Source organism: Bufo bufo, chromosome 5 (genome assembly GCF_905171765.1).
Source record: "Bufo bufo chromosome 5, aBufBuf1.1, whole genome shotgun sequence".
In the NCBI taxonomy this organism is placed as follows: domain Eukaryota; kingdom Metazoa; phylum Chordata; class Amphibia; order Anura; family Bufonidae; genus Bufo; species Bufo bufo.
Window position 1 is genome coordinate 18,746,374 of NC_053393.1, and position 12,149 is coordinate 18,758,522.

General features: G+C 44.2%; 1 protein-coding gene across 1 annotated transcript in view; it reads left to right on the forward strand.

Moving 5' to 3' along the window:
* The window catches only part of LOC121002803, a 43,666-nt gene extending 32,254 nt beyond the window's left edge, over positions 1-11,412 (forward strand). Inside the window, exons 4-5 of the mRNA XM_040434354.1 lie at positions 8,081-8,154; positions 10,270-11,412. Coding sequence (XP_040290288.1) covers positions 8,081-8,154; positions 10,270-10,368 — 173 coding nt within the window. The 3' untranslated portion in view covers positions 10,369-11,412. The remainder of the gene's footprint in view (positions 1-8,080; positions 8,155-10,269) is intronic.
* The last annotated feature ends 737 nt before the right edge of the window (positions 11,413-12,149 follow it).

The window sequence follows — 12,149 nt, forward strand, 5'->3', positions numbered from 1 at the left end:
CTCAGCACCCCAATGGCCATTGTCTTTTGGACCTGTCCCTGAGACAGCCACCCAGGTCAGGGACTTGGGAGTGGTCTTGGACTCCAGATTAACCCTGGCCCCTCAGATAAATCAGGTGGTTAGTACCTGCCACTACCAGCTGAAACTTCTGGGGAGGATTTTAAAATACATCGAATCTCCGCTCAGGAATGCCTTGGTCGGAGCAGCGATCAGCAGTCGGTTGGACTATTGTAATGCCTTGTACATGGGACTCCCTAAGAAGAACTTGCATAGACTTCAACTTGTGCAGAATGCCGCGGCAAGGCTCCTAATGGGTGTTGCCCGCCGAGAGCATATCACTCCCTCTCTCAATGCCTTGCACTGGCTCCCAGTCCAACAACGGGTGATGTTCAAGATTGGATGCTTCATGCATAGGGTATTCCATGGTGTGGGGCCCTTGTACCTGTGACGTAAATTCACCAGGTATGCCCCGTTGAGGACATTGAGGTCTAGTAACTCTGCGAATTTTAACATCCCGCAAGTTAACAAGATCAGACGTGGAGGTAGATCCTTTTCGGCTCAAGGGGCCAGATTTTGGAACCACCTACCTCCTGGCCCTGAAAATGATTCCCAGTCTTCTCTCATTCAGACGTGCACTGAAAACCTTACTTTTTAAACAGGCGTTTGATCTTCCTATATAACACTTATTTGGTTTATATAATTTTGGGGGTTTTCTTAAATCTTAGTCTATAAATTCACGGTTGGTAATGTTCTTTTATTTTGAAGATACTTTTTTGCCACGTTTATTAAATTGTTTTCTTCACATTCTCTATATCTCGTCCGAACCCTTTGAACCTTGAGATCCCCCTCCCTTCCTCCCCTTTTTCTTGACTCTCCATTTGATAAGTGCTAGGAAATTGGTCTCTGGAATAGGTGCCTTATTCTCTAGGCCTTTGTGGCCCATGGCAAAGTGTCATGCTTTCTTTTTTTCCTCCCTGTTGAATTAGTCTGCTAAGCGCATCGAGGCCCGAAGGGTAAGACTGCGTGTACACAAGACTATACATCATCATCATCAGAAGCAAATCTTGAAATTTTTCTGAAAATTTCTAAACCCCACTTTTTCAGGACCAGTTCAGGTCTGAAGTCACTTTGTGAGGCTTACATAATAGAAACCACCCAAAAATGACCCAATTTTACAAACTACACCCCTCAAGGTATTCAAAACTGATTTTACAAACTTTGTTAACCCCTTTAGGTGTTCCGCAAGAATTAATGGAAAGTAGAGATAAAATTTCTAAATTTCACTTTTTTGGCAGATTTTCCATTTGAATCCATTTTTCCAGTTACAAAGCAAGGGTTTACAGCCAAACAAAACTCAATATTTATGGCCCTGATTCTGTAGTTTACAGAAACACCCTATATGTGGTCGTAAACAGCTGTACGGGCACACGGCAGGGCGCAAAAGGAAAGGAATGCCATACGGTTTTTGGAAGGCAGATTTTGCTGGACTGTTTTTTTTGACACCATGTCCCATTTGAAGCCCCCCTGATGCAACCCTAGAGTAGAAACTCCATAAAAGTGACCCCATCTAAGAAACTACACCCCTCAAGGTATTTAAAACTGATTTTACAAACGTCGTTAACCCTTTAGGTGTTCCACAAGAATTAATGGAAAATATAGATACAAGAGTAGAAACTCCATAAAAGTGACCCCATTTTGGAAACTACGGGATAAGGTGGCAGTTTTGTTGGTACTATTTTAGGGTACATATGATTTTTGGTTGCTCTATATTAACATTTTTGTGAGGCAAGGTAACAAGAAATAGCTGTTTTGGCACCGTTTTTATTTTTTGTTATTTACAACATTCATCTGACAGGTTAGATCATGTGGTTTTTCTGTAGACCAGGTTGTCACGGACGCGACAATACCAAATATGACTACTTATTTTGGTTGTTTGTTTCAGTTTTACATAACAAAGCATTTTTTTTAAAATGATTCTTTAGTGTCTCCACATTCTGAAAGCCATACTTTTATTTATTTTTTGGGTGACTGTCTTGTGTAGGGGCTCATTTTTTTCAGGATAACATGATTGTTTGATTGGCACTATTTTGGGGTGCGTATGACTTTTTGATCGCTTGCTATTACACTTTTTGTGATGTAAGGCGACAAAAAATAGCTTTTTTTACACCTTTTTATATATATATTTTTTACGGTATTCACCTGAGGGGTTAGGTCATGTGATATTTTTAAAGAGCAGGTTATTACGGATGCGGCGATAGCTAATATGTGTAGTGCATTTAATATTTTTTATTTTTAATCAGTGATAAATGTGTTTTTTTATTTAAACTTTTTTTTTCACTTTTTTTTTTTTTGACCCAGTCCCACTTGGTTCTTGAAGATCCCGTGGGTCTGATGTCTGTGTAATACAGTACAGTACACTATATAGTGTACTGTACTGTATTTCCATTTTACACGTAGGTCTCTCTCCAACGGGCGTCATATTTTTTGCCCGGACAAGATGCGGGTGCGTTGCGGGAAAATGCGCGATTTTTCCCGCACGAGTGCAAAACATTGTAATGCGTTTTGCACGCGCGTGAGAAAAATCGGCATGTTTGGTACCCAAACGTCACTACGCTCATCACATGGTCCATCACATGATTTTCTACCATGGTGATGGATCATGTGACGGACCATGTTATGAGCGCAGTGACATCATCACAGGTCCTTTACCCAGGTCCTGAAGAAAGAAGACAAAAGAGAAGCCGGGCTGCGAGATCAAGTGGATTAAAGTGAGTTAAATTTTATTTAATTTTTTTAACCCCTCCAGCCCTATTGTACCATGCATTCTGTATTAAGATTGCTATTATTTTCCCTTATAACCATGTTATAAGGGAAAATAATAATGATCGGGTCTCCATCCCGATCGTCACCTAGCAACCGTGCGTGAAAATCGCACCACATCCGCACTTGCTTGCAGATGCTTGCGATTTTCACGCAACCCCATTCATTTCTATAGGGCCTGTGTTACGTGAAAAATGCACAAAATAGAGCTTGCTGCGATTTTCACGCAACGCACAAGTGATGCGTGAAAATCACCGCTTATGTGCACAGCCCCATAGAAATGAATGGGTCCGGATTCAGTGCGGGTGCAATGCGTTTACTTCACGCTTTGCACCCGCGTGGAAAACTCACCCGTGTGAAAGGGGTTTTAGTCTGATCAGACTTCTGCCTTTAGCAGACTTAGCCTTACCATGGCAAGCCAGAAGCCATCACCCGCTGCCACAACAGAGCAGTGGGTGATGGGGAGGGCGGCCCCCTCCCTCTGTGATCCCATCAAGAATCGGGGGCTGAAACGGCACAGCAGCCCACAATGGGAGAGGGAGCTCCCTCCCTGTTAACCCCTTCCATACAGCGGTCCCTACGGACCGCGGCATGGAGGGGTTAAAAGGCTGACATCTGTGAGCACGGATGTCAGCTGTTTCAAGCAGAGTGTCAGCAATGTGCTTACACTCTGCTAACCGCTCGGCCATCCTGAGAGAGGGGGCGGGAGGATGATCGTGCGCCCGCCGGCAGATATCAATGAGGGCTGCGGGGGGGGGGGGGGGGGGGGGGTTTTAAAAATGAAAAGTTAGGTCATTTTGAAGTTTATGATCAGAAACTTCCGAAAGCGCTGCAAACCGCAGGTCTGAATTGACCTGCGGTTTGCAGCGATCGCCGATATGGGGGAAGGGGGGGGACACACAGGACCCCCCTCGGCATTGTCCCAGGGTGCCTGCTGATTGATTTCAGCAGGCACCCAGTTCCGATCACCGCCTACCGCAAGAGTTGATCGGAAATACACAGGGCGTACAGGTACGCCCTGTGTCCTTAAGTATCGGGACATCAGGGCGTACCTGTACGCCCTGTGTCCCCAAGAGGTTAAGGACTGGTGTTATGTATTTATACTGGGTATTCTGGTTGTAGCTGACCAGAAGGGGCTGGAGGAGTAATTACACAATTTTATTAATTAAGGGAATTCTCCAGTTTGTATCCTTTTTTCTTAAAAGAGACCCTGACTGTACACTGATCACATGATGTTCTGGTGTTAAGACCCCCAGCAATCAGCTGCAATCTGTGTAGGAACCTGGTAGAAACTGTTAAATTCCCCTATAGTGCCTCCACAGGTGAAATTAAGTATTGCACAGTTACTATCAAAATCTGTTGGATGCCCATGTAATGCTTGGATGTGCCGAGTCCTCCAAGGATGGAGCCAATGTTTGTAGGTTCCTGGGCAAGGTATCCCACCCTCCAGAAGTCCCTTTAAGATTATTTTTTTTAACCAGACAACCCCTTTAAATCAGAGGATTGGAATTAGAAGTAGAAATGAAAGTTATTTTGTCCTGTTTGGTTTTACAAGAAAAGCAGCAAGTGGTGCGCCCCAAAAGACAAGGAGGTGCTCACCAGATGTGGTTGTGCTGAGCGCACAATGGCTTGAAGAGCGTGTACCAGATCCCTGCGGCCTCTCCAGGAGTAATGTACACCAGCGCTGGACACAGATACAATGTAGTGAAGAAGACTCCGGCTCAGGGATAAAGATCTCCTGAGATTTTTCAGAAAAATACCTTTATTAGGTGCACGGACAACACGTTTTGGGAATGCACCAACCTCTTAATCAGGTAAGTAGCGCCATGTTATCACAGTTAACACAAAGTGACATTTTTAAAATCTATATTCACTCCAAACGGGGGTGAGGGGTGGACAGTACGAGAGTGACAAGTGGGCAGAGGATTGGAAACAGATCAAATGGAATTATGGGAGTTCAAATAAATAGTTAATACTGAATGCTTATAATAAAAGGACCCTGATGTAAAAATATATAAGTATCTAGTCTAAGGCTACTTTCAGACTGGCGTTTTTGCTGGATCCGACAGGGCTCAGCAAAAACGCTTCCGTTACTGATAATACAACCGTCTGCGTCTGTTATGAACGGATCCGGTTGTATTATCTGTAACATCGCCAAGACGGATCCGTCATGAACTCCATCGAAAGTCAATGGGAGACGGATCCGTTTTCTATTGTGTCTGAGAAAACGGAATCCATCCTCTGATCCGTTTTGCTCCGCATCCCATGACGGAAAGAAAACCCCAGCTTGCTGCGGTTTGCTTTCCGGTATGAGAATGGAACGGAATGCATTTTGGAGCGCTCCGTTCTGTTCAGTTACATTTTGTCACCATGGACAATGAATGGGGACAAAACGGAAGCGTTTTCCTCCGGTATTGAGATTCTATGACGGATCTCAATACCGGAAAATGTAAACGCAAGTGTGAAAGTAGCCTAAGTATCCATAAAATAACAATAAAAATAGTAGTAGTGGTATTGTTAATAATAATAATAACAATGATGACAACAATAATAACAATGACATGATTCTGGTTAAAATAAATAAATACATGGTTAATATTAATAATTAGTAATATTAACGGCAAAAAAGATAGGTGTAATTACCAAATATGGTCACTAGAGGGGGACAGACGTCCTACCTATAAGAAGTGTAGGAAAGCGCATGGGGCCGTCTTTGACGGAAGATATGTGTCACCGAGGTTCCTGGCCTCGGTGAGGTAAGAGACGGTAATTTTAAGTGTCAGCGGCAGCTAGTGCTGGCTGACACTATTGGTTATTTAGTGTGGCTGTGAAAGCCAATCCGGGCCGGCTCTTACTGGGAGCAGCCAAAGTGCAGGGTGGGTGGCTGTTCCCCACGTTCCAGGCCGGGTTTTGGTTTGGGATAAAAACCCAGTCTCAGCTGCGCGGATTATCCTCCCTCTGATCAGTCTGGGTGTTGAAGCCTGAGAGTTTGGGCCGGGACTAAGGCCTGCTACATTGTTTGGGGGAAAAGCACATGGATTTCTGCTTCACCCAAGGACTTATGTGCTGCAGCCTGGTGTGAACAAACACCAGACGCAAGGTGACTGTTTTTCCTTGAAACTGTTTTTTTTTGTCGTCACTTTACTTATGTGTGAATCAAACACTGAACTGTTTAAGTTAAAGACTTTGTCATTGCCTCTGTACTGCGTCCGCAGCCGGTCTACCAGAGCGAATCCCCATAGAAGGTAAAATGATAAATGTATAGAAATAAATATAGATAGATACAAATGGTGATAAGTCTACAGGTAAACACACAAATATGTAATGCAGGAATCTATTGGATATAAATGACGGTATTTGTACTTCGGGGTTTGTTACACTATGGTTTCTGTAATGGTCTGTAGTGTAAAGATCCAAAAGTCCTGGTTTTCCTTCGAGCCTCAGACGTGCGGTGGGTCTTGTCTGGTATGTCCCCATTAGAGCCCCCGTCATGGCGGTCAGAACAGTGTTTCCGCAGGCCGTGGGTTTACTGATATTATAGGTCTTAGGGTACATTCACACAATGATATGAATGGGTCTGCATCCGTTCCGCAATTTTGCGGAAGGGGTGCTGACCCATTCATTTCAACGGGGCCGCAAAAGATGCGGACAGCACTCCGTGTGCGGTCTCCATCCGTACTTCCATTCTGCAGCCCCACAAAAAAGATAGAGCGTGTCCCATTCAGCAGAATGCTGGATATAGAGTGCGATCACATTTGTATTCTCCGTTTGTACATGTCCCATTCTTACCCGCAATTGTGGACAAGAATAGGCATTTTCTATATAGCGCTGGACCTGTGCTTTCCATAAAATGCGCAACGCACGCGGCCGGTATCTGCGTTTTTCAGACCACATAACGCTCCCCCGAGCAGATTAATACAGCACAAGAAAGAAGGGAGCGTCCGATTACAACCGGGGAGCTGCCGATGTCAGGACGTGGTCCACCAGACGAGATCTCTTCTGAAGCATCACCTCAGGTGCCCGTCTAGTTACATTATTTATCTGACCGATTGGACACGTGGCGTGCAACATGTCGTCCGCACTACTCACAAGCTCCGTGTCAGACTGAATCAGCATCGCCGTGATATCCGTAAACCCTTTCTGAAGCGCGGCCTGCGGAAACGCTGTTCTGACCGCCATGACGGGGTCTCTAATGGTGACATACCAGACGGGACCTACCGCACGTCTGAGGCCTGAACGAAAACCAGGTCTTGTGGATCTTTACACTACAGACCATTGCAGAAACCATAGTGTAACAAACCCCGGAGTACAAATACCGTCATTTATATCCAATAGATTCCTGCATTACATATTTGTGTGTTTACCTGTACACTTATTACCATTTGTATCTATCTATATTTTTATATTTATTTCTATACATTTATCATTTTACCTTCTTATAGGTAGGACTTCTGTCCCCCTCTAGTGACCGTAATGGGTAATTACACTTGTCTTTTTTGCCATTAATATTAACCATTTATTTATGACATTGTTATTGTTCTTATTATTGTTGTCACTATTATTATTATTTATTGTTATTTTATGGTTACTAACCTATTTGTTTCTAATTATCATCTTAGACTGGATACTTATATATTTTTACATCAGGGTCCTTTTATTATAAGCTTTCAGTATTAACTATTCATTAGAATTCCCATGATTCCATTTATTCTGTTTTCAATCCTCTTCTGGTATTGTTCACTCCCTACATACACAAATGTCACTGTGTGTTTACTGTTATATCATGGCGCTACTTACCTGATGAAGGGGTTGGTACTAAATCCGACCGTGCACCTAATAAAAGTATTTTTCTGAAAACTCTCAGAAGATCTTCATCCCTCGCCGCTTTGAGCCTTCTTTGTCTTCCCCTCTACGAGGTATCTGTTTGGTTTTAGGCTGGGTTCTCACTTGAGCGTTTTACAGCGCGTTTGAACGCGCTGAAAAACTCCCTACGCTCAAAAAAGTTCTTGAGCTTCTTTGGGGCGCTTTGTCGCGCGTTTGCGGCCATAGGACACTGCTGTCAATCACACAAACGCGCGTAATACGCGCGTTGACTATGGACAAAAACGCACGACTTAAACGCGCATATCAAATACGCTCAAGTGTGAACCCAGCCTTACAGAAGATAATGGCCACCACCGGCGTCCTATACAAACATTATTGTGGAGAATTGACGTAAATCCTGTAACTTATAATAAATTGATCTATAATGTCTCAACAGGTCATGTTTCGATAAAGGTGAAGATTCAGAGCAGCGCTCCTAAAGATGATGCAATGGAAATGTTTTTGAAGAAGGTAATTTAATAATCTAGAGACTAAACCTGATTAACACTAATCCCGGAGGAGTAACTTTTAGCTCTTGGGTCATAGGTGACCTCTTTTCCAGCCTCTGACTAGAACTGTTCTTGATGGTCTACACTTGTGTCCACTGGTTCTGGTCAGCCTGGACGCCGATCAGATTCCTGGCTTGGCGTCCCATCCCCAGAAGATGAAGTCTGGCATCGTCTGCTTGTCAGTGCCTGTGATTCATCGATTCCTCCAGTCGGTGCTCTGTATTCAGCCAGCATTGCATCCCAGATAGATGTTCTCCTGTACGGACTGGTTTCTGCATTAACCCCTTCTCTTCTGATCTGGTTTCCCCTGACTTTCCTTGCTCTGACTTCTCGTTCTGTTTCTGCATTAACCCATCGTCTACTGATTTGGCTTCCGCTGAATCCTGGCTTTGACTTCTCAGTCTGTTTCTGCATTAACTCCTTCTCTCCCAATTTAGTTTCCTTGACTTTCCTTGCTCTGACTTCTCGGCCTGTTTCTGCATTAACCCATTGTCTACTGATTTGACTTCCAGTGACTTTCCTGGTTGACTCTTCATCTTTTTTTACTACATTAACCCCTTGTCCACTCACTCTCCTGGTGTTTACTGATCAGCTTGTTTCTGTATTAACTCTTTGTCTCCTGATTTGTTTTCCCCTGACTTTCCTTGCTTTGACTTCTCAGTCTGTTTCTGCATTAACCCATTGTCTACTGATTTGGCTTCCAGTGGCTCTCCTGTTTGACTCTTCAGCTTATTTATTCATTAACCCCTTGTCTACTGATTCTCCTGGCTATTTCTCTCCTATACTTCATGGTATGTGATAGCTCTGCTACCTGCGAGCTTGCACCTGTTTTATGCCACCCAACTCTGCAGGTGTAAACAGGGTCTCTAGCAGCCAAATCCCAGCAGCCGGCTGCGGTGAAATCCTAGGAGTAGCCTCAGATCTACGAACCAGAGTGGTGAAGATTAAGGCCCCTTTCACACGGGCGAGTTTTCCGTGCGGGTGTAATGCGAGAGTTGAACACATTGCACCCGCACTGAATCCCGACCCATTCATTTCTATGGGGCTGTGCACACGAGCGGTGATTTTCAAGCATCACTTGTGCGTTGCGTGAAAATCGCAGCATGCTCCTCTTTGTGCGTTTTTCACGCAATGCAGGCCCCATAGAAGTGAATGGGGCTGCGTGAATATCGCAAGCATTCGTAAGCAAGTGCGGATGCGGTGTGATTTTCACGCACGGTTGCTAGGAGACGATCAGGATGGGGACCCGATCATTATTATTTTCCCTTATAACATGGTTATAAGGGAAAATAATAGCATTCTTAATACAGAATGCATAGTACAATAGGGCTGGAGGGGTTAAAAAAATAATAATAATAATAATTTAACTCCCCTTAATCCACTTGCTCGCGCAGCCGGCTTCTCTTCTGTCTTCTTTTTTGCTGTGTGCAGGAAAAGGACCTGTGGTGATGTCACTCCAGTCATCACATGGTCCGTCACATGATCTTTTACCATGGTGATGGAGTGATGTCACCACAGGTCCTTTTCCTGCAATCAGCAAAGAAGGAGACAGAAGGAGATGACGGCTGCGCGAACAAGTGGATTAAGGTGAGTTAAATTATTATTATTTTTTTTTAACCCCTCCAGCGCTATTGTACTATGTATTCTGTATTCGGAATGCTATTATTTTCCCTTATAACCATGTTATAAGAGAAAATAATACAATCTACACAACACCGAACCCAAGCCCGAACTTCTGTGAAGAAGTTCGGGTTTGGGTACCAAACATGCGCGATTTTTCTCACGTGAGTGCAAAACGCATTACAATGTTTTGCACTCGCGCGGAAAAATCGCGCATGTTCCCGCAACGCACCCGCACCTTTCCCGCAACGCCCGTGTGAAACCAGCCTAAGAGTTTGCTGGTAGTTGTCCGAGACACTGACCTCTGTATTCTTCCTCACCTCTGTCTCTTACATTCAGCTTGATTAGGACATTTGCAATATGTAATAAAAGTCTTGGTGGTCCGTTATAAAGATCGCCATCTCTGCCTTCTTTTCATCTCAGTTCCTGTCATTTATGTGTTTGTTTTTCCTTTTAGGCCTGTGAATTTTTCCACACTTTGCAGCTTGAAGATGTGCGTGTGATGCTGGGACCGGCCAAGACTCCAATGCTCTGCTTGCCACCTATTAATAATTAACATCCCCGTCTTTAGCTCAGGTGTTTCCACAAGTAAAGCAAAACTTGAAGCTTTGCCATAAAAGGAGGAACCCGCTGCCATTGTAGAATTCATTCTTGCATTTTCCATTTTATTTTTATGACTGATGTGTAGAGGAAAGTTCTTGAGAAATTGTGGGTGAAGGGTCTAACAAAACTCCTTATCACCATGAAGTATAGAAGATCTCAATGGTAACTGACATCACTAAAGCTGCTCCAGGGGCCAAGGGACCCATTAACCATATGTGATCTCTGATACGTTTGGTAATTTATGTGTTTTGAGCATTTATCGAGTAAGACTGTGGGAGCACGCCTTGTGAACCATGGCCTACTGAGGGTGCGAAGACAACAGTCACACCCGGGCACTGGAGACTGACGGGGAACGAAATCCTTCTGCCCCATTTGAGGAGACCAATACTGTAAATGTGTAAAGATGATGATAATTGAGGTGCTCTTTTCCACGTTTTTTTTTTTATTGGAGCCCAGAAGCTTGAAGTATTGTCCTCTTTGTTAGAAGGGTTTGTTGACAATAAGATGGTCACCTCCAGCAATCGTCTGGAGCAGTAAGTGCTCCATTTCCCTGCAGCACCACCACAGGAGGAATTAAGTATTACACGGTGTCCATACATTCAGGACAGAATAGGTCCTCCAGGAGGAGATGTTCTTAATAACTGCTCTCTGACCAATCGATGAGGATCCTCATCATTCCCCAACACGGTGCATGAAAACTGGTTTTCTAAAATGGACAACCCCTTTAACCCCTTCCTGCCAAAGGATAGACCTGTCCATTGGGATTGCATGTGATGTAGCGCAATCCGACATACGGTTACGTCATGTGTATGGCATGGGCTCAGGAGTTGATTGTGGCTTATCGATATTTGCCATGGCAAACAGGGGTCCCTGCAAAGGCCCACCCGGGGCCTGTTAGGCTTTGCCAGAGGCCTGGCCTAATGGACTGTCTGTCAGTTTGAATGACGCGTAATAATGCTTTAGGAGTAAAAAAAATAAGTAAAATTTTACAAAAAATTAAGTAAAAAACCCCCTAAACAAATATGATATTGCAAGAAACTGCAAACAACAAAGATAAAATTGCTATTCCCCCCCCCCCAAAAAAAATATATAGCAGTAATCAATAATGCACGGTATATGTACCCCAAAATGTCCGAAGAAAATAAGAGTTATGGGAACGGCCCGACATAAGACAGATTTGTTTCCATGAAATTAGCTTTTATTGCTCAAAAGTAGTAAAACCTTAAAAAAATCCATCGGACTGACCTGTAGCATAAAAGGTAACGTGTTATTTAGGGCTTATGCCCACAAACGTGTGCCGCCGTTCCGTGAATTGGGGACCACAATTTGCGGTCCCCCAGTGCACAGGCAGCATTTGTTTGGTTCCGTCAGGATCTATTTTTTGCGGTACGGAGAAAAAACCCCCCAGGGAAACGCTCCGTAGTGCTTCCATAGGGTCCAGTGCCACCGCTCCTTCCGGATTGCAGACACAATCCTTAATGTGGTGTAGACACGGCCGGTGCCTGTATATTGCGGACCCGCTGTTTGCTAGCCGCAATATGGGCATGGCCGCGTGCATGAGCCCTTAGGCTGCGGGTGAATGGTGCAAAGTTTAAGTTGAGTTCAGGTTGCCTAGCAACCACCTGTCTTCCTGCCTGAGTGACCACCAGATTAATCCGTACAGCTATGGATGAAGGATATAGTCGGCCGTACAATCACCGGCCTCTGGGGCTGAGAGGAGACAACGTGGAGCTA